This window comes from Lepus europaeus, chromosome 7 (genome assembly GCF_033115175.1).
Source record: "Lepus europaeus isolate LE1 chromosome 7, mLepTim1.pri, whole genome shotgun sequence".
Lineage (NCBI taxonomy): Eukaryota > Metazoa > Chordata > Mammalia > Lagomorpha > Leporidae > Lepus > Lepus europaeus.
Window position 1 is genome coordinate 112,146,563 of NC_084833.1, and position 24,139 is coordinate 112,170,701.

The 24,139-nt window shown below is 38.1% G+C and overlaps 1 protein-coding gene across 1 annotated transcript; it reads left to right on the plus strand.

Annotated features, from left to right (window-relative positions):
* Window positions 1–9,808: 9,808 nt before the first annotated feature.
* Window positions 9,809–10,744, plus strand: LOC133764733 (olfactory receptor 10D1B). Its single transcript, XM_062198421.1, has one exon. The coding sequence runs from the start codon at window positions 9,809–9,811 to the stop codon at window positions 10,742–10,744; it is 936 nt and encodes a 311-aa protein (XP_062054405.1).
* Window positions 10,745–24,139: the final 13,395 nt, after the last annotated feature.

A 24,139-nucleotide genomic window follows, 5' to 3' on the forward strand; every position in this document is an offset into this window, starting at 1 on the left:
CACTTTCCATAAACTTTTGGAAGTAACCTATACAAGCTGATGTTGGTGCTGTGGTTATGAGCTTGGAGTAAAGAGATGGGAATGGATTTACTAAATGCACATAGAATTCTAGGGTTGCCATTCATTTCTGCCAATAATGAAGATGCAGGGTGAAATAAGGGAGGTGACAGTCTCACTAAAGCTATTGGCTTCTGCTCTACTGCTACTCATAGTGAATGGGAAAAAGAAAGGGATTCTTTCATAGCATAGGGAACTCTTGGATCTCTCCTAGTCTTCCACAAAAAAATTATAAGATAAATAGAGGATCATAGAGTCCATATGAACAACTGTGTGTGGGTGTGGGCTCATGCATGCTATCCTATAAAGGAGAAAAGGTTTGAGTAAAAGAAGCATTCATTAATGATGGACAAAAACAATAATTACAAGGGAAAGGAGGGACAATTATTGGACTGGTGTCCTTAAAATGGTATGATCAGGAAATTACAGTTTAGTGTGATAAATTCTAAGATAAGGGAAATACTTGATCAGAGTCCTATGTGGAATAAATTTTACCTTTACCTTAAAGAAAATTTTAAACTGTAAACTGAAAGATATTAGCTAGGACACAATGATTAAACTAATTTCAACACTAAATCCATTTGGTCAGTACACAAATTGGAGAGGCAGGCATTGGCAGTGAGCCAGCAGAATTCAATCCCAGCAACAAAGAGTCACCCTTTTCCTGATTCATTCATCTTTAAATAGACATTAGGTTGCTTCTACTTCTTGGCTATTGTGATTAATTATGCTGCAATGAGCATGGGTGTGCAGATATCCCTTTGAGTTCCTAATCTCAGTTCCTTTGGATATATGCCCAGAAATGAAGTGGCTGAACAAAATGACAGCTCTGCAAGTTAACATTTAGAGTGCCATTAAATCGAAGTACACTGAGAACACCAGCTATTGAGGAAACATTCTGGTAAACAGCCTTCCTGCATGAGAAGAATGAACTGTGTTCTGCCTCCTGGCTTGACCACTGTCTACTTGGCAGGACCTCCCCTGGGTTTCACACCTGACTGCTGACCTCCTGACACTTAATAACTGCTTCAAGAGGACTTGCTTTTTTGTTTGTTTGTTTCATAAATAATAATGTTTCAAAAAATGTACAAAAGCAAAGGGAAGAATATTTAATTGCTGAACAGGAGTAAAAGTGGTTGAGATTTTGGTACACAATCTTCCATTTTTTGTATGTGTGTTCGTAATTTTTAACTTTTTTGCCAAATAAAGTCATTCTCTCCCTACATGTAACCATCTTTTTCTTGGGCTCTTATTTTCCTGTGTCATTAAATGATTTGGTCAATCCTGTAAGAAAAAAAAGCCATATATCTCTGTACACATCTGCCTGCATTCCTCTTGTGTATGCACATATGTATACATTTATGTATATTTAATAATTTATGTCTTTAAATGAGGTTATAAAATTAATTTATAATTGAGAAAGTTACAGACAAAACTTACTGAATTCTCATGTGTTCCCAGCATTGTTTACAAAGCTTTCCTTTTCTCTCTCTCTCTGTGTCTCTCTTTTGGAAAGTAATCTTATGCTTGTATTAAGAAATGCTTTTTCTTTATAAAGATTTATTTATTTATTTGAAAAGCTTAAATAAAAATAGACATTTATATAAATTAATTATGTCATATGTAAAAATTAGAATTAACTAACACCTTTATGTTCACATAACTTCAGCTAACTTTAATAAATAAGAATATTTTGTTCATAAAATGTATACATCTTCAAAATTGTCAGTATTAAATATAATACAGATGGACATAGAAAGACAAATATCAAATGTCTGTATCAGTATTGCTGTGAATATAGTTTTATCAAACTTCATTTTATACCTTTGTCAAACCAGTGATCAAGAATGTTTACTACTATAGTTTTAGTTATTTGCAATTACTTCAATTACTTTAAAATTCACTGTATATTGGTGAAACGGCCTTCTTTCCATTTGATTATTGTTTTTAGTCCTTGTCTATATTCCTACTAAACTGGAGTCTGTTTGTTATTTGTTGATATCTTTGTTTGGTGGAACATTAAGTGTTTGACTGCAATATAAATTAAAAAATATTATCTCAAAAGCCAAAGAAAGAAAGAGAAGGAGGCAGAGAAGGTTAGGAAGGGAGCAAACACCATTATATTCATAGAATTTTATCTATGAACTGTATTGGATCTGTTAAAAAATAAAAAATTAAAAATTAAAAATAAGTGATAATTTATTTCATATAAGAAAAGAATGGAATTTGTGATGGTAACTGCAAATCTTCATTATATCATTTTACTTAAAAATAATGTTTGAATATTGCATCAGTAATACAATATTTCTAAAAAAAAATACAGGCTACTTTTACTCTACCATGAAGTTACTACTCCAAGAAATTGGCATTATCTATGTTACATTTGCCAACAAGAAAAATAAGCAAAGAAGACAGCTAGTTTTGTTCAATGTTATATGAGGGGTCTTCAACAAATTCACAGAAGTGCATATTATTAAAAAAACACTACATGTGAGTATCAAAAATTTTTACACTTAAAATAAATTCTTACTAACTTTTATAATATATCCAAGCAGGATGTGACATCTGTTTGACAAGAATATGTATCAGAGCAACATGAATTCTGCTAAAATTGAAAAAAATAACAAACATCAAATTTACAATAGAGGTCAGGTGAACAATGGTAAAATCACATGTACTTTTTGAAAAGTTTATTAGTACAATGTCCCCAAGGAAATCAGTGGTTTACAAATGGACAACTCATGTAAAAAAGAGATAAGACAATGCTGACTATAGAGAACACAGCAGCAGGCCATCCACAATTTGTCAGGGTGAAATTAATGTTCTCCATGCACTAATTGAGGATTGATGGTTACCAGTAATAATGTATAGGAATGAAATTGGCAGTTTGAGAGTTACAGCCCTTGTCTCTACTGTTGAGGAACAGTGAATTTTTTTCCTCATAATATTTGTTGAACTCTTTACATAGCACAGTGTTAATCTTACGAGTATAAAGTAAACTGAAAACAGATCTTTGTAAAAACTAAGAGTAGGAATAGAAGAGAGAGGAGGAGAGTGGGAGAGTGGGAGAGTGGGCGGGAGGGAGGGTAGGGTGAGAAGAACCACTGAGTTCCTCAATCTGTATACACGAAATGCATGAAATTTGTATGCTTCAAATAAAATTTAAAAAAAAATGATAAAATTAAATTTGGGTGTTAGCAATAGCATTTTCCAAAACCTAAAATGATACATCAATCCCTTCTAACTGAACTGAGGAAACCAGGAAAAATAAATGAATTGGCATTTAAAAAAAAAAAAAAAAACAACTGTCATCATCAATATTTCAATTGGTTCAGTTTCCATAATTCTGACTGAAAAAGTTGATTAACTTTCCCGTGATGAGTGCCAAAACTGTTCCAGATAAGCTGCAGAAAAGAGCAGTTTTCACTGGAAATTGTCAACATGTGGAATCAAGATCCTGGAGTATTTTATTTTTTTCAAATAATTAGAGCAGGAATAAAGCATGAGGTTACCAGTGTTGTCCTGAAGATAAAGTCCAGTCTTTTTTTTTTTTCTTTTTTCTTATTTTTCCTTTTTTTTTTTTCCCCTTTTTTTTTGACAGTCAGAGTTATACAGTGAGAGAGAGAAAGAAAGAGATAAAGGTCTTCCTTTTTCCATTGGTTCACCCCTCAAGTGGCCACTATGGCCGGCGCACCGCGCTGATCTGAAGCCAGGAGCCAGGTGCTTCTCCTGGTCTCCCATGGGGTGCAGAGCCCAAGCACTTGGGCCACCCTCCACTGCCTTCCCGGGCCATAGCAGAGAGCTGGCCTGGAAGAGGGGCAACCGGGACAGAATCTGGCGCCCGGACCAGGACTAGAGCCTGGGGTGCCGGCGCCGCAGGCGGAGGATTAGCCGCGGCGCCGGCCAAAGTGCAGTCTTTACAATGACTAGTGAGATGTGGGAGTGGTACAAACCGAAACAGATTGGTCAAGAGTAAATGCCGATGTTTTTTTGGAATACTCAAGGCGTTTTGCTTGATTTCTGGAGGCTCAAGGAGTGGTAACATAAGCTTGTTTTAAAGATGTCTTAAGAAAGCCAAAGGTTGGCAGAAAGATGCACAGAGAAACTTCACTGGAGAGTCCTTCACCACGACAGTGGTCCTCCTCCTTTGTCGCCCCAAATGAGGGCAAGGACAAATCATTAGGCATCCCCCTTACGGTCTTTAATTGGCTCTTTTGACTTCTTTTTGTTTCCGAATCTTAAACAAAAATCCTTAAACACACCCTCTTTTCTACATTTAATAATGTAAACAGGATAGATCTCACATAATCAAATTCCCAAGGGTCTCAATTCTTTCAGAAAGGACTAAACGACAGGCATATCATCAATTAGAAAAGTGTTTTTAATTGCATGAAGCTTATGCTGAAAGATAAAGTTTCTATTTTTAAAATTTTGGCCTTTTAATTCCATTTTACATGAACTTCTTTAAATCTACTTGTATTATCAACTTCTTAATTGGAAAGTCATAGTTTAAAATTATATGGGAGTTCACCATCATAGCTCCATTTATTTGAATTATGAGGACAAGTTTAATAAAAGTAGATTTATTTTGTTTAATACAACCTTATTATTGTTGCAAAAAATAGAAGTGACTATAAAAAATATTGTGTTTAAGTAGAAAACCAGATTGTACTTAGTACCAATGTCTAGTCTGTTCATTGTTTTTGAGGCTTTGTTGTCTACCCATAAGTTGTATTTGAGTTCTGAATTCTAGTTTCACCATGAACTAAAACTTCCATTTTCTCATACACTGAAGTTGAAACTGGATGAGTATATATAAACTTCAGAAAAATCACTGCCACAAATCATGCCTACGTGTGTGTATATGGTTCATTTACAGGGTTCATCAAGAACACCTGATGACATAACCAGACACTCAAACCCTCTAGCAGGATCTGAGACATGGTCCTGTCTTTTAGTCAATTTGTAAATGTACATTTTCCATGGCACAAACAGATAAAGGTTAGGTAAGGGAAAAACTTTTAGTAAACACCAAATATAGGAGATGCAAGACAGTGTCCTGGCAAAAGAAAAGACCCATTCATGATGGATGATAGAGAGATGATGATTAGATAATTAGATGGATATATAGATAGTTAGATAGACTCTATCAAATGAGAAATGGCAATTGTTATCTTAGCACCTGCTCTACTTCATCTGATTCCATGACTGGACCTGTATTTGTACCTGCTGGGGATATCTGACTCGTATCCTAGCAGACTACAGGCTTTGTAGTGGCAATGGGAATCAGATTAAACCATGGGAATTAATGATGACTGAATATACCCAGTTACTCGATAAAATCTCCAGGGATGCACATCCCTGATAGTACTTTCATTTCCATTTCTCTTCAATAAAAATGTGGAAAAAAGTTTTATAATTTTTAGTTTTATATGCATTACATTAACTTTTTCATTAGATGAATCACATCTCTTCCACAGAACTCATTAAAGTTTAAGGAAACCATGAACTTTTCCACCAGGAAAAAGAATCATGGAAGAAAGGAAGGAAGGAAGAAAAGAAGGAAGGAAGGAAGGAAGGAAGAAAGGAAGAAAGAAAGGGAGGGAGGGGGAGTAAGGGAGGGAGGAAAGTAAGAAGTAACTTAGTAATTTGTGAACAAAAAAAATAGCCACCATCCTATTACTCTCCATTTTTCATTGACAGTCCAATAATTCTCCAATGAGTTATTGTGGGTAAACAGAGAATTATGATTAATAATTCACCTCAGACCCCACTTTTTTGAACAATGAGGCACCTGTTACTGGATCAGAAATACCTAGGCTTAGCCTTGCTATTTATAATCAAAAAGCTTTGATGAGTGATTAGTGGAGAACCCAGTTGTTGCTGGAACATCTCAGTGATTAACCTGAATGTCTAGAATAGAGAAAAAAGAATTGCACGAGACAGGCAAGGATGAAGCAAAGATGATGAAAATATAGTGCAAATTTCCATACAATTATATCATGACAAGAGATCTATTTTAAGAAATATATTGAGCTTTCCAGTGGGACTTGTTTCCTGAGAAATACACAACGAGCTGCACAGGCTTCTCTCGTGAGGCTGTAGTCTGATCAGGGAATGCGAGCTGAAAACAGTAGTATCTGTGAGGGAATACAGATGACTTTTCCAAATCTCTATCATGAATCTTTTAATACCTCTCTTCTCATACAGTGACAGCTGCTGTCTGAATGGAGTCATTTAGGCAAGTGCTGAGGAGTAACTGGAAAGTGAGCTAAACTTGGGAATGTCTGGGCTCCTCACTGTCTATCTTTAGGAAAGTGGCAATTGCCCTGAGATCCAATGTCCTTATTTGTAAAATGGGGTTAAGGAGAAGTACCTTACACAGTTTTTGATAATTGATTAAGGCAATATAAGTATGTATTGGAAAACTAGAGCAATGGCAAATGTTAGACGCTATTAGTTATGAATGAGTAAATTTGAAAATCAGAATTAGTAATGAACTTATTTTTCTTCATAACTCATTGGAACTCTTTCAAAGGCCATCTCTGGATGTGACATGGCTCCACTATTAATCAACTTCTACCTAGGTTAAGTAACTTGAATTCGTTGAGACTATATTTTCTACACATGAAAATTGGGAAATTTCTTATGGTAAGAATTGAAAGAGGTAATACACAGAGCCCTCAACACAATTCCAGTATATAACAAAAGCATGGTAAATGAGTGAGTGAGAGAGAGAGAGAGAGAGAGAGAGGGAAAGACAGAGAGAGATGGTGATCTTCCATCTTCTGGTTCTACCCCAAATGCCTACAATCACCAAGGTGCACTTGCAGGAAGTTGGATCAGAAACAGAGATGGAACTCAGTATGGGAAGTGGACACCTCCAGCTGGCGTTTAACTCACTGCACCACAATATCTACCCCCAATGTTAGCCATAGTAAAACTGTGCTCCATGCACTATGACATCCCAACAGGTCATTCCTATCCGGCCAGGCCTTGTCTGAGCAACTCCTAGATCCCATCTTAGCATGTGTTTGTTTCCTCTCTTTAGGAATATCTCAACAATGGCCTGTACATTATAATACTTTTATAACTATTATAGGCATGTTCATAATAGTTTTTGCTATAGGGATTTGTTGAATTGCATCGTTGGTTTAAAGCTCCAGTTTTATTGCACCAGGATAGTTTCATTGAAAACTTTCATGTTATAAACATAATCAAGTAATTCCAGAATTATAAAGAATTTAAGTGACTCAAGTTTTTATTTATATTGAGACTATCTTTAATGGTATACCTGAAAGATGCTTCTTTTCATGTCTTCATGAACACAGCACTTCCTTGACAAGGAGAAAATTACATCTTAAGGTTGCTAAATTCATTTTAAAATACATTTTAAAATCACTAAACTGTTCCTTTCCACTATGAAAACAAATCTGTGTTTCATCTTGTCTGCACATGATCCCAGAGTCTCTGCATGGAACAACTCCTATCAAGTCTACCTGCCAGTTCTTCGGACATGCATAAGAAGACCACATCACATCTCTCCTTTCTTTAAGCGAAAAACCCAAATCTTGGGGCAGGTATTTGCCTATTAATTAAAATGTCTGCATCCCACAACACAGTACCTGGGTTCAATATCTGCCTCTTGCATCTGACTCCAGTTTTCCACTAATGCAGACCCTAGAGATAGTAGTGATGCTTTAAGTAATTGGATTCCCACCACCCATGTGAGAAGCCTAGAGTGAGTTCCTAGATCCTAGCTTCAGTCTTGTGTAGCCTGGCTATCATAGACATTTGGGGGGGGGGGGGTGAATCAGCAGATGGGAGTTCCCTCTTTGTCTATCTCAATCTATCTCAAATAAACAAACACCCAAATCTCTGGAACATATCATAGCACTGTACTGAAAAACATTGGCTTGATATAAAGGATCTCAGCTTAGTTACTTTCTAATTGCCTAATATTTAAGTTATCTAATATGTTTTAAGTTTCTTTGACAGATAATACCACTACTTCATAAAACTTCCTTAGAAGTTTAAGTGTAATTTTTAATTAAAATTTTAACATGAGCACTTATCATGTGGTAAATTCTCACAATGAATTAACAGTATTAGTTATTTAGTCAATCATTCTTTTTAGAAGGGTCGCAGATTCTTTACATATACCGGTCATTTATGAACATTTCTATTATGTAAATGTACCTCTTTAGGAATAATGACCTATGGACATATAATGATAGTAGATGCATAATAAATATTTAGTAAGTAATTAGTTTTCCATCATGAATAGTGATGGTTATTAGACTCTCAGGGAACTATATAGTCACATGGGTTGCAGTTAATTTGAAAAGCATTGAGACCAATGACATCACAAGCAAAAGCTTGAATGCTTTAAAGGAAAGCAAAATAAACAAAAAGATAGCTTTGAGCCTAGGACAAGCATACTTCTGATTTATAGCATACCTTTCTGATGATATCATTACCATTATTTCATGATTGCATAATGAATAAAGTTGACAAACTAATTGCTCCCTCAGAGCTATCACTGAACTCTATGTAGGGCTTAAAGAGATCTGAAATAAAAGAACTCCTAAGAGAAATCCATAGAGAGTGAGTACGTGCAGGTCTCCTCTGTACAAGCCCTACACGACTCAGTTCTAGGAAGAGCTCCTCTGGATGGAACACACTATGTCTGCTCAGAAACAATAAATATGAAGTCTGGTTCCTTTGGAAAACATGGTTATGTTCCCTGAAGGATGGTGTGAGTATTCCAAGTTTTGCTTGGGCCTCTTTGTTAGCCTCTGCCCCAGAGTATTTCAAAAATGCTGACCCAAGATTTTGAAACAATATGAATGCACTAAATGAAGTAAGTGTGTGTGTATTATTATTACTGTTTGATTAATGAGTGGAAGAGATTTCTGTGTCTTCTAGGTGCCATATGATGCTCTTCAGTTGCATAACCTAACTTGCTAGTAAAGTTCTTTGCCTTTCTTCTACGTGGGTAATTATAGTTCTTGCTTCCTCAGAGTTCTATGAATTTGATGCTTTCCTTACTGCTACTATTTCTTTTGATTAATATTTCAGAGTTGCCATAAGTCCCAGAATAATCAGAAGCATCACTTCATAGTTGGGGATCATAGACTGTGAAAGTCTAGTCTATTCAACAATATTATTTAAGAAAACATTCATTTGGCATTAATTGCAGAAAAACAATATTAAAGGAAGTACTTAAAGAACTACATTGTAGATATATAAAATAAAGAAAACATTAAACATGCAATTATAATGTAAATTGAAATTATATTATTGCAAAAATTAGGATTCTTATTAAGCATTCTAATTTTTACACATTTTCATGTTATTTTTCAGAAAGAAATGAACAGTGGGAGCTTGTCATTTAAAGACATCATGGCAGTTCAAACATAAATGCACTCAAAGAGAATAAAATTATGGTTAAAAAAAAAACAAACTACCAGCTTGCGAACATTTTCAGTATGTTCCTGATCTTTTCATAGAGGACAACCACCTATATTTGCAAAACATTCCTTCCAGGAGCTGGAGAGACTGGGCCTTTAAAATAGGCTTTTCTTATGACCTGATACAGTTATGTAGATTTTTCTCTTCCAGACATATGAGCAGGTTGGTGCTTGTTAAAAACTAGCCAAAGTATTTGTCAGCATAAAGCTTGACAATTTGATGTTGAGTTCCTACTTTGTGTCTTGGGTTCCTTTTAAGGGCTGATTTTCTCACAGCTATGAGGAATATCTCAATGGTGGCAGAGTTTATCCTGCTGGGCATCCCACACACAGAGGGTCTGGAGACCATGCTGCTTATCCTGTTTTTGTCCTTCTATGTCTTCACCCTTCTGGGGAACTTGCTCATCCTACTAGCAATTGTTTCCTCCACTCGGCTTCACACTCCTATGTACTTCTTCCTGTGCAAGTTGTCCGTTTTTGATATATTTTTCCCTTCTGTGAGTTCCCCCAAGATGCTGTTCTACCTCTCAGGGAACAGCCGCACCATCTCCTATGCTGGCTGTGTGTCCCAGCTCTTCTTCTACCATTTCCTGGGCTGCACCGAGTGTTTCCTGTACACAGTAATGGCCTACGACCGCTTTGTTGCCATATGTTACCCTCTGCGATACACGATCATCATGAGTCACAGAGTGTGTGCCATCCTGGCCACTGGGACCTCATTGTTTGGCTGTGTTCAGGCCACCTTTCTAACCACTCTCACCTTCCAATTGCCCTACTGTGGCCCCAATGATGTGGACTATTACTTCTGTGATATCCCAGTGATGCTGAAGCTGGCTTGTGCAGATACCTCATCCCTGGAGATGGTGGGGTTCATCAGCGTGGGCCTCATGCCCCTCAGCTGCTTCCTTCTCATCCTCACCTCCTACAGTCGCATTGTCTTCTCCATCCTGAAGATCCGCTCTGCAGAGGGCCGACGCCGTGCCTTCTCCACCTGCAGCGCCCACCTCACGGCTATCCTGCTTTTCTACATGCCAGTGGTCCTCATCTACCTAAGGCCGACACCAAGTCCCTCACTGGATGCAACCGTTCAGGTTCTGAATAACCTGGTGACGCCCATGCTGAACCCCTTGATCTACAGCCTTAGGAATAAAGAGGTGAAATCATCCCTAAGGCAGGTCCTGCATCAGCTGGGCTTTCTTCCTGAGAAGTTGTAAAGAGAGACCAACCACACCTCATAGCTTGTATGGCATTTTTATTTGATTCTCAAAGATATTTTTGAATTTGAGCACCCAGATATTATTACCTCTATTTGTAGGGACCAAGATGGAAGAGTAAAAGTAACTTGTCCAAGGACGCACACTGTGAAGAGCAAGGCGAAGACTCTAGGACTGCTTTTCTGACCCCAGGACTTGTGTTCTCTGTGCATATTACAATATTCATGTGGGAAGGAGGGAACTCTTCCCAGCATGCAAAACAACCCAGAGCTTCTGCTTCTCAATCTTTGTTTTCTGCATCCTCCATCATCTCCTTCAAGCCTTCTTTTCCCTCTTGTACTGGCCGTTTTTCTGCTTGGCTATAGTGATGCACCCTCAAATACTCACATTGAATTAAGCTCCTGTTATATGGATACGAAAATTGTTGAAAAAGCACCAGGGGTACCTCTTTGTGGCTCCCAAGAGCATACAATTGCTTCTGAATTTTACATAAATTGTATAAACAGGAAGACTTCTGGCTCAGACAGGAGGCAGGTGTCTTAGGGGTGAGGCCCAAATACCATGGTTCTGTGTGACTTACTAACCTTGCCTGTGAGTATTAGTCCTGGAATCAGGCCCTGACTGTGAATGTGCAGTACGTGTAAAAGAGAGGGCAGAAAGGTGAACTCACGGAAAGATAACTGCTCTGATTTTGTGTTAGAAAACTGGACTGTTTTCTTTTTCTTGCTCAGTACAACCAGGAGGCAATGAGGGATGAATCCAAGCTGTTGTTTTCTGTCTTTGGCTTCTCTGTTTACTGAAATCATTTGATTTGGGCTCATGTTCCCACATTTGCTTATTTCCTGGATAAAATGCTTAGAATGAGAGCTGTGCTATCCAGTGAATTACTGTGTTCATGACTGAGTGCATTCAGAATCCTCCTCACACCTGAGAAACATGGCTGCTGTGAGGTTTCTTCCCACAGTGATGCAGAGAGGATGGGACAAAGAGGAGAGGGTGATGGAAGAGGAAGTCAGAGGTCAAGGGTGATGTTTTCCTCCTGAGCTCACCTTTCAAACTCACAGCAGCCAAGGGACATGTTGGACCCAACCAGCAGTGCTGTGTCTGTGGCTCCAACCAGTGGGGTGAGCCAGTACATGCTCCAGGAAGAGAGACAGGCTTTTTTTTCCTTAGGCTCCTAAAACCCCCTCAGTGCTATTTTTCAGCAAATAAGAGCCTAAAAGCCTAAACAGGAAGCTGAAAATATACCTCAAATTACATCACTTTTAGTGTATGCCAGGCTCTTCTCAAGCCTCTCAGGGTCCACTTTCAATTTATAGCTGCTCAGAACAAAAACACAACAATTGCTGAGAATAAAATATAGAATCAGACTCCTTTTTCTTTTAACATTTATTAACAATAATTGTGATCTCTCTCTCGCTCTCTTTGTGTGTGTGTGTATGTGTGTAACATAAACACATTGCATACTGATCAAGGTAAGTTAATATTTCCCCTTCTTTGAAATTATGTTAGGATTAGAAGTTTAGAAATTCTTTCTACTTCTTTCTTCTATTTGTCTATACAATATCTTCTAGGATATTGTGAACTACAGTCTCCCCCGTTATGCTGTGTAACACTAGGAACGTAATCCTCTGATCTAACTCTGATTTAGTACATATTGTCCAACTTCCTTCTGTCTACTCCTACCAACCTCTAGTAATCACCATTCTGTGTTCAGATTGAGTTTTTTAACTCCACAAATGAGGAGAATATGCAGTATTTCTCTCAGTGTCTGGCTTACTTCATTTAACATGATATCATTCAGTTTCACCCATCTTGCTGCAAACGACAAGATTACATTATTCTTTCATTTTCACTTATTTAGATGTCACCGGATGAATATCTTGTTTTGCTTTGGCTGAGGAAGATATGATCACACCCCCGCCCCGAAGGAAAATGAGCCCTCCTGAAGGAAATCAGAGTCCACTGGAGAAATAAACAGACACTGCACTAACTGGAATGTCCCATGATTCATCCTATGACCACAGAGTTCAGTTTCCTGGGGCAGAAGAAGGACATTGTAGAAGGGGTGGTGAAGCGATTGCGTCTATTTGTTTTTCAGAGATGAAGAATGGCTGAGCTATATTTTCCTGAGAGAGGCAACATACTTCTCAGATTGTTTTGAAATGTATAGAGTGAGAAAGTTTCTTGGGCAGGTGCCTCTCAACCACTTGTCATTTATAAGGAAATAGCTTCTGAGATAAAGGAATCATTATGCCTTCTGCTTTTAGGGTTCTTCTCCAGCTCAACTCCTTTGTTACAGGACTGGAGGAATTGTGTTGAACAAAAGGACTCTACCCCTATCTTCTTCAACAGATTCACCTCTCTGCTCATCCCTCTGTTCTGAGATGCTGAGCGTGTCCACATCTCCAGGTAACTCTTTCCACCTAAGTAGGAACCAAGAATGCCAGGCCATGACTAGGGTGTGGAGGCCCACATTGGGTTTGATGGTGGGTGTGGCATTTTTGTTTTCTATCTTTAAGGGGCAGTGTAAGACACATTTAATAAAAAAGTGTCTGTAGATGAAATATTAATTCAGGTAGATCACCCAGAAGAGTAAGTATTCCAAGGGGGCATAAAGACAAAGAATTTAAGTTCAAGACCAGGAAGACCAGAGAAGATCAAGAATACTGAAGGAGAGGTTCAGAGGGTGATTTGAATGAATGGGCTATAGCAGCAGCGTTTCCTCACACATGGCTTCAGGCAGCCCTAAGAGGGGAGTAGGAGACCTGACAGCAAGTGCCTTCTGTTTCTTTAAGAGCTTTCTCCGTTTGCTTCGACAATTTCTGCAAAATACCACTGCACTCTCCAGTCACGCTTCCTCTTCTGTGCCCTCCTTAAATTTGTAACACATCTGATGCCGATTCTGAGTTAACTTTCTGTAGTTTGTTTTACCTGCAGCTCCCAGAGAGCAAAACTACAGTGTGTGGGCATCCGAAGTGGAAAATTATGCCATGTACACTGAAAGTGAAGCCAAGGTGGTATATGGAGGGGAGAGGTTTTCAAAGAAGTACTAATCTGTATATTCCCTGCTTTTCCCTGAAGCACTAATGATTTACTTTAAATGGTTGAAATGAACAAATAGCCAATTAACAACATCATTTCTGGTAGTCTGTGACTGCAAATCTACATCTCTTTATAATCTGGGTAGAAACAGATGTGAACCATCCATGGAGCTCTTAAATCCTTTTTGGATCATACACCCGTTATGAATTAGTTTAAAGCTGTGGGCTCAGTGCCTGGAGTGACACACATGAAATCCATGGATTGATATATACACTACTGTGGGTACAATTAAAGCTCACCCATAGACCTCATATTAAGCACTCTGTTCTAGTCATGATTAAAGACATGAGCATCAGTCACTTAATACACTGTCGTCCACTTTCCACCACAGCTAACAGTCCTTAATAAGATGGAAAAATAGAAAAAAGCTTGTCTTTGACATCCTGTTCCCAGTCTTCATTGTTTTTTTAAAACAAAAAAGATTTACTTATTATTTGAGAGGCAGAGTTACAGAGAGGCAGAGGCAGAGAAAGAGACAGGTCTTCCATCCACTGGTTCACTCCTCAGATGGCCACACCAGCTGGAACTGTGCTAATTGAAGCCAGAAGCCAGGAGCTTCTCCTAGGTCCCCCACTCTCATTTAAGTGCCCAAGGACTTGGGCCATCTTCAGCTGCTTTCCCAGGCCATAGCAGAGAGATCTCTTGGAAGTGCAGCAGCCAGGACTCAAACCAGCACTCATATAGGGTGCAAGCACTGCAGGTGGCTGCTTTACTCACTATGCCACAGCCACAGCATCAACACCCATTGTTTCTTTCTTTTTTTTTTTAAAGATGTATTTATTTATTTGAACATTAAGAGTTACACAGAGAGAGGAGAGGCAGAGAGAGAGAGAGAGAGAGAGAAACATTAAGAGTTACACAGAGAGAGGAGAGGCAGAGAGAGAGAGAGAGAGAGAGAGAAACATTAAGAGTTACACAGAGAGAGGAGAGGCAGAGAGAGAGAGAGAGAGAGAGAGAGAGAGAGAGAGAAACTTCCATACACTGGTTCACTCTGCAATTGGCCACAACAGCCGGGGCTATGCCTACCTGAAGCCAGGAGCCAGTAGCTTCTTCTGGGTCTCCCACACGGGTGCAGGGGACCAAGCACTTGGGCCATCTTCTACTGCTTTCCCAGGCATAGCAGAGAGCTGGATTGGAAGTGGAGCAGCCAGATCTCCAACTGGAGCCTATATGGGATGCCAGCGCTTCAGGCCAGGACGTTAACTCATCAAGCCACAGAACCAACCCCCATTGTTTCTTTTTCTTGCTACATAATCTACTTCCAAAGAGGTAAATGGGTTTTGGGCCTATTTTGTATTTGAAAAATCTTTTAGGTTTTTTTCTTCATTTTCATCTCAGGAAAACAATTTTATTCTCCTCAAACATATATAGCCCCAAACTGGAGACAGCATTAGATAAGGAGCTAATACTTGACTTTCTGGATGCTTCTCTGCACATGTTAAAATGTGTTCTTTTTTAAACCAAAGTATATTCTGGTTTGTGATGTGCATTTCACTAAAACACACACTAGTGTGTGTGTGTGTGTGTGTGTGAGATCAACCTTTAAAAGTGTATCTACGAACTATCTGAAATATGTTCTCTTTTATTTTGCACTATGTTGTTTAAAATTATTTTCATTCTTTTTTAAAATATATTTTTATTTATTTGAAAGATAGAGCCAGAGCCAGAGAGACAGAGAAAGATCTTTCACATAATGGTTCATGTCCCAAATGTTCTCAACAACCAGGGATGAGCCAGGCTGAAGCCAGGGGCCTAAAACTCAGCCCAAATTTCCTGTGTTGGTGGCAGGGAACCAAGTACCTGAGCCATCTCCAACCGACTCCCAGGCTGTGCATCAGCAAAAAGTTGGAATGGGAAAGGATGGACCTGAAACCAGGCACTGAAACTACTCTGACAAGTGCCTGCTCCGATTTCAGTTCTTCCTTCAGCAATGTCCTGTACCAAAAACCATCCTTCCCTGTCCTGTTGGCTGTGCCTCATGACATACGTACACAGTGGAATACTGCTTGGCTGTCAGAAAGAATGAAACCCTCTCATTCACAACAAGATGGATGCAACTAGAGAGCATCATGCTAGTGACATAAGCCAGATCCATAAAGCTAAATGTCATGTGTTTTCTGTGGGTAGTGGTAGCTAACATATAAAGTACAACAACATATGATACATATAAGTGATATCAACATCCAGAGTTTTTTGATTATTTTTTTATGGCCCTTGTCTATACTCCTGCAGAACACGGGTCTTTCTTCTTTATACTTGTTGAATTCTTTATTTCCTGGAGGATTACATCTGTCACTCTAAATTGAAAAAATGCTTTGCAAAAATTAAAAGAAATAAAAAAGAAAGGAAGGAGAAAGGAGGGTGACTGGGAAGTATCATGTGGGCTTAAAATGATATATATGGGGGTTAGAAGTCTCTCCCTCTCTCTGCTTCTTGTTCCCTGTAACTCTGTGTTTCAAATAAATAAAAAATATTTAAAAAACTGATTTTAAAAAGCAGCAATTAAATGCTGATATATCCATACAATATGATATCACACTTTGGTGATACTGAATTGACACATATATAATGACATAAATTTCAAAAATGTAATTTAAGTGAAAAAAGCAAATTTCAGTAGCATTAAATTAACATAAAATTTGAAACTTTACAAAACAGTATTTAGGGGCACAAACAGGAAACAAAACTCCAATATGGCAATTAGCGAGACAAACATGAAGACAGACTCCAAGAAAAATAAGAGAATGATAAATACAAATTCAGAAGAATAAAGACTTCTAGGGAGGAGTGAAAGTTGTGAGGCCAAAGCAGTGTCTGCAGGGAACTTCAAAGACTCTAGCAGTACTCTTCCTTAAACTGGGTAGTGGGACAGTTATGTTCATTATTTCATAGCTCTTTACACTTGGCATATTTTTAAAATATTGCTTTGTAATTATTTGTTATTTAGTGATTTTTATTTATCTAAAGAGAACAGATTTCATGTATCTTATGTATATAACTTTTTATTGATTTGGAAAGGCAAAGTTACAGAGAGAGGAGGAGACACAGAGAGACAGAAGGGGAGAGAGAGAGACAGAGACAGAGACAGAGAGACAGAGATCTTCTGTGCACTGTTTCACTCCCCAAAAGCTGCAATGATCGGGGCTGGGTCAGGCGGAAGCCAGGAGCCTGGAGCTTCATCTGGGTCTCCCACATGGGTTCAGGGGCCCAGCCAAGGACTTGAGCCATTTTTTGCTGCTTTTATGGTGCATTAGCAGAGCGCTGGATCAGAAGTGGAGCAGCCACGACACAAACCAGTGCCCATATGGGATGCTGGCACTGCAGGTGGTGGCTTTATATGCAAAGCCACAGTGCTTGCCTCTTAAACCAATTTTTAATAAAAAATTAAAATTTATTTTTTATGAAGCAGAATGTATGTGTGTGTGTATGAGAGAGAGAGAGAGAGAGAGTGAGAGAGAGAGAGAGATAAGGAAGGAAGGAAGGAAGGAAGGAAGGAAGGAAGGAAGGAAGGAAAAGAGTTTTTATCCACAGGTTCATTCAAATGTCCACAGTGGTGAAGGGTGAAGGCTGGGTTAGGTCAACAACAGGAGATGGGAATGCAGTCCAGATCTCTGATGTGGATGACAGGAACCCAGTCACTGGAGTGATCACTGCTGTCTCTCAAGTCTGCATTGACAGGAAGCTAGAACTGGGAGCAGATCTGGGCATTAAATCCAGATGCTTTGATGTGGGATGAGAGTCATGTAACCATTAGAATAGATGGCTACTCAGTGCTACTGTTGTTTTACTCATAAATATGAATTTCAAAAATGTAAGCATTTTCTTTGGGCAGCCATAATGTTTTGTTTATTTTAAATATAGTTTTTGCGAGTATTTGAAGTTTACAAAGTGGTTGCTACAGTGAAGCAGATAATCTATCATCTCACATAGCCACTTTTTGTGACAAGGGTAGTAAAAATCTAACTGTCTCACAAAAATCCCTAAGACAATGCAATTTTATTAACCTCAGTCCTCATACCTACACATATCTGCTTTTTTGCATCCTTTCATCCATATCTCTCCATTTCTTCTCCTGTCCTCCACCTAGGTTAACCAGTGTTTCCTTTTCTATCTCCAAGTAGTTGAGCTATTTTTAAATAAACATTTCACACGTAAGATCATGTAAATTTGTATCTGGCTTATTTCTATCATAATGTTTTGGTCAGCTCTTCATACCTATCAAAGTATGTATATATGATCAAATATATTATCACCAACCTCTCCTCAAGATTTCCTTCTGCTGGGGAAAAAAGAAAACAAAAAATACACTTAACTTGGATTTTCCCATTAGCCAGCACCAAGACAAAGGTTTGGGTATAAGCAATTTGGAAAATCTACAAAGCATGGGAAGGGAGTTTGAAATCACAATCAGTTAGGCATGGGTCTACTCTTTACTGCAGTGGATAACTGAGAGATGGTATATGAGAAATTATCCCTAAGGATAATACTAAATCTACTCTATCTGAGCTCTATAAATGAAGCAAAAAGCCCTGGATGACAGCACATCTGTTTACATAATGCTTTACCAAACTTTAAGATACATAAAATACAAATTATGAAAAAATGAAAAATTATGCATAGATTTTCCCATAGTTTTTTATCAAAATAAACATATTTTAACTTTTTACAAAAAAAATTTAAAGTACACTCATATTTCAATCCCACTATTGAAACCGATTGCTCAAAAATCTTTCTTTTAAAATAGTATTGCTGGGCCAGCATTGTAGCACAGTGGGTTAAAGCACCAGCCCGCAGCACTAGCATCAGATATGGACGCTGGCTCAAGTCCTGGCTGCTCTGATTCCGATCCAGCTCTCTTCCCTGGCCTGGGAAAGCAGTACAAGATGGCCCAAGACCTTGGGCCCTGCACCTGCCTGGGAAACCTGGAAGAAGCTCCTGGCTCCTGGCTTCTGGCTTCAGATCAGCTCAGCTCTGGCTATTAGGGCCATTTAGGGAGTGAACCAGTGGATAGAAGACCTCTCTCTTTCTCTCTCTGGCTCTACCTCTCTCTGTAATTCTGTCTTTCAAATAAATAAAATCCATTTAAAAAATAGTGTTGCTCATTGACAATGTATCTGGTCACCCAAGAACTCTGATAGACATGTGAAATGAGTTTGTGTTGTTTTCTTGCTTGCTAACAGTGTCTATATTGCAGTGACTAATATTTACTTTTCATTATTATTTAAATCATACTTCTTCTATAGATGGTGAGTCCTTTGCACAGTGAATTTAAAAATTTCCAGAAAGGATTCACCATTCTTTTTTTTTTTTTTTTTTTTTTTTTGACAAGCAGAGTGGACAGTGAGAGAGAGACAGAGAGAAAGGTCTTTCTTTTGCCGTTGGTTCACCCTCCAATGGCCGCCGCGGTAGGCGCGCTGCGGCCAACACACCGCGCTCATCCGATGGCAGGAGCCAGGTGCTTCTCCTGGTCTCCCATGGGGTGCAGGGCCCAAGCACTTGGGCCATCCTCCACTGCACTCCCTGGCCACAGCAGAGAGCTGGCCTGGAAGAGGGGCAACCGGGACAGAATCCGGCGCCCCGACCGGGACTAGAACTCGGTGTGCCGGCGCCGCAAGGCAGAGGATTAGCCTAGTGAGCCGCGGCGCTGGCCGGATTCACCATTCGAAGTGCCATTGGTACCCATGATTTGTGGGAGAAGGACAAAAGTTCATTCCAACATTCATGGATAATCTGACAAAAATTATTATTTATTTATCTTTTTAGAGAGAGAGAAAGAGATATTAGATAGATTAAATAGATAGATGGATAGATAGATAAAGATATCCTATCTACTAGTTCACTCAAAATATATCATCAGATACCCAATGGTTTGGACTGGACTGGTTACCATGAACCCAATTCAGGTCTCCCATGTGGTTGAAACAGCAAGAGAAGCAGAATTAGTAGTGGAATCTGAAGATGTGAGGGCATTCCTGCAATCTTTTGATACAATTTTAATGAATGAGGAGTTCTTGCAGATAAGAAAATAAAGTAGAATCTACTCCTGGTGCACAGGCTTTGAACATTGTTGAAATGACAACAAAGGGTTTAGAATATTATATAACTTTAGTTGATAAATCAATTGTAGGGTTTGAGAGGACTGACTGCAACTTTGAAAAAAATTCTATTGCAGATAAAATGCTATTAAGCAGAATCACATGCAAAAGAGAAATATTTCTTAAAAGTAAGATTCAATTTATGAAGCAAACATCAAGTGCAGTCGTCTTTAAAAAAAAAAATCCAGATCCATCCCAACCTTCAACAGCCACTACCTCAGTCAATCAGCAGATACCAGCATAGAAGGAACAACAAAAAGTGACTCTCTGATTCTGTGATCACTGGAATTTTAGCAATAACATATTTTCACTTAGAGATGCCCAATTTTAGTCATAAATGCTTCACACTTAATAGACTATAATATTGTGTAACATAATGATGATATGCACTGGGAAACCAGAAAGTTTATGTGAATCGCTTTGTTGTGATGTTGGCCTTATTAAAGTAGCCTGAAATTGGGAACCAAACCCAAGGTTTCTCCAAGGTATACCAGCATGATTTATCCCAACAATCCCACTACTAGATATGTACCCCAAATGAAAGGACATCTCTAAGCCAGAGTTGTCTGTACTCCCATATTTACCTTTGTATTATTCAAAATGGTCAAGATGTAGGAGCAACTTAGTGTATGTTAACAGATGAATGAATAAAAAAATGTAGTATACACACAACAGAACATTGCTCAGCCCTAAAAAAGAATGAAATCCTGTCATTTGTGGCAACTTGGATATCAAATAAGTGAAATACGCCAGGCACACAAAGGGCAATAACACATATCCTGATTCCCCTGGTAAATAACAAAAAACCATGATCTCATAGGGAAAAACAATAGCATGGTGGGTATGAGAGGCTGGCTGGGGAAAGGCTAGAAGGTACCGGGAGAGGTTGGTCAAAAGGTACAAAAATGCAGTTAAATGTGAACAGTATGCTCTTTTGTTCTATAGCACAATGGGGAGAACACAGGAAAAAATAATTTACTATATATTTCAACATATCTAGAAGGAAGTATTTTAATGTTCCTAACTCTAAGAAATTATAAATGTTTGAGGTGATGGATACAGTATTACCCTGCTTTCATCATGATCACAGAATGTGTACATTTACCTATTACACAATCATGACGCATCAATAATGAAATACATGTACCCTCAATCCTGTGCATGTGTAAATTTCATTCTGCCCTCTTCAGATACTCTTCCCTGATTCCTCTACTGGAGGAACTTTTATGCCTCCCTCAATGCCTAAATTGAAAATCCTTTCCTTTGTAGAATGTCCTCATATCTAGCATTCTTAAATTCTTATTTTTCTATGTTTCAGTTTTATATAATGAAATAAAGCATCCTCTCACATCAAAATAAGGTTGACAAAGTGACTTTCAAAAATAATTTTTAACTAGGTGCAAGGAAGTGAAGAAATGGAGAAGAATGGATATGCACGAATTAGAACTGTCCAAATCATCATTTGTTAAATGAGTAAATGAAAGCATAATTTCTAGATAACGTTTTATAGACAGTTGAAATTTCAGTATGTACATTTTCCAGATGATATTAAACATTTGCTAGGAACAAACTTACACTCTGCTTCAAGAATCATGTAGTTTACATTGACAAAAGTAACAGAAATATATACAGCTTGAGTTTGATCTTCACAATTCATTTTATGAAGTTAGAATACATTTTAGAAGTTACTTAAATAATTCACATTTTCTCCAGAGACACAAGGCCAATAAAATAAAGAACTGACTCACACAACTATGGAGTCTAATAACTCCCCCGGTCTGCAATCTTCACTGAATTGTAACAATTGACTTTGGTTGATCTTTGAAGCACCAAACCTTATATGTTGAACATAATAAGGATTTGATAAATATTTTACTTTCTCTTGCTTTCTATTTTTTAGGAAAATATTTTCTCTAATAAAAATATAAAAAAGCCTATAAAAAGCAATTAGAAAAGGCAATATTCACCTTTCAGGAATTTTCTTTGAAATAAATTCTTCAAGAAAACTGTGGAAGAGAGCAATGTTAATGAACAGTGTTGACAAACCTTTTGGGCTTTCAGTCAGACGCTCAGAGCTACAACTTGTACCCAACCATTGGATGTTGTGTGTCCTAAGGCGAGCTCTCTGAATACAGTCTTGTCAGATGCATTATGAAGAGGATAAAAGTGCCTAACCCACAGAGCCACTGTGAAGATTAATGGCATTATCCATGTGAAGAACTTAGTGTGGCACTTAACATATGGCAAGAAATTAATAAATGATCGTGTTCAGAGTCAATATAATAAAGAATTGGCTCACTCTGAGTCGGCAAGCTGGAGAACTGATTGTGTGGGTTCTGTCTGAGTTGAAAGGATTGAGATGCAGGAGAGCCAGTGGTAGAATGAGCCTGAGAGGAGAAGGGAGAACCACGTCCCAGTTCAGCAGTCAGGGTCCCAAAGTTCTCTCCTCCTTAGTCTGTTCCTTTCAGGCCTTTGAATGATGAAACAAAGGCCACAGGCATTAAAGAGGACAATCTACTTTTTCAGTCTAGATATTTAAAAATTACTCAAAAACAAAAAAACAAAACACCTTTACAAATATACCCAGAATAATATTTGATCAAATATATGACATTCAATGTCATAGTCAAGTCTGTACATAATGTTTAACCACCACAAACAGTATTGAGTATCATGTATAATAAAGTATTTGATTATGATTTAATTTAATATAAAATACACATTAATTGATGTGCAATGTGATGGATTGAAGTTAAATTTTAAAAAGTTCTGTTTTCCATTATAGTTATCAGAATTAATTTTCCTTCAATAACTGGTGAACCCTTGAAAATATGATCCCAAAGTAGTAATATATACAGCAATTAGTATTGAAATCACATGGTTTATGCCACCTCAACATATATTTGGGCCATAAGATGGAACTTTATAAACTTCATGGTAAGATAGGGTTAAGAAGTATTGTGCATTTTCCACACTCTCTGAAGTATCCCTGTATTTGTCAATATCATTGGGTGAAAATAGAGCAGAGAAAGAGAATTTGGTCTCAATTGTCCCCAAATTCCAATGAAACACAGAAGCATAAAACAATGCTTTCTTTTCTTTTTTTTTTTTTTTAGATTTTTATTTTATTTATTTGAAAGAGTTACAGAGAGAGATAGAGACAGAGAGAGAGAGGTCTTCCATCTGCTGGTTCACTCTCCAGATAGCCGCAATGGCCAGAGCTACGCTGATCCAAAGCCAGGAGCCAGGAGCTTCCTCCGGGTCTCCCACGTGGGTGCAGGGGCCCAAGGACTTGGGCCATCCTCCACTGCTATTCCCAGGCCATAGCAGAAAGCGTGATCAAAATAGGAGCAGCCAGGACCAGAACTGGCGCCCATATGGGATGCTGACGCTTCAGGCCAGGGCTTTAGCCCACTAAGCCACAGCGCTGGCCCCAAAACAATGCTTTCTATTCCTGGCTAAAGATGAAACTGTTCCCTATTATGTGTGAAAACTACAAGAAAATTTAGAATGAATGTAGAATTGTGATTACTAAGATTGCAAATGCTATGAGAGGAGAGAAGGAGTTTGGATAATGGGTAGCAAAATTCAGTTATAGAGAAAGAATATGTTCTAGTGACCCATATCACAGTTGGGAAAGTGTAATTCACAATAAACTCTTAAAAATTTCATGAAGAACTAGCAAGGAGGAACTCAAAATCTCCAAATATAAAGAAGTGATAAGGAGATGGAAATGCCAATTACCATATTTTGATTAGCACATGTTGGATAACTGTTTTGAAATGTCACCTTGCACCCCATAAATGTGCAATTATTACAGCAATAAACATGTAGAAAATCTTTTGTGTATGAAATAACAAATTAAAATTTAAGAAGACAATGCTTCCATTTGTAACTACTACCAGAAATTGAGAATTTGTTAAATTTAAGAGAAGTGAAAATATGATTAAATGTTATGTAAAATAGAATAGAACTTAGAATAGATGAGCAAGTTGATAGACTTATTAAAATTATAACAATAGATGGAAAAGGGTAAAGTAAAACTAGCATCAGGAAGTGTCTGAGATAAGAAGAAAATGTAAAGCTTTATTGTGATTAGCTATGACTTACGGAACATTTGACGTGAGCTAAGCACTGTGCTTAGTGTTTCATTTTCATATTTCAGTTACTGTGCACAATGACCTTCTTAGACAGT

Bases quoted from the DNA above. Each gene is read 5' to 3' on its own strand.
- LOC133764733 (XM_062198421.1), top strand. From the start codon at position 9,809: ATGAGGAATATCTCAATGGTGGCAGAGTTTATCCTGCTGGGCATCCCA.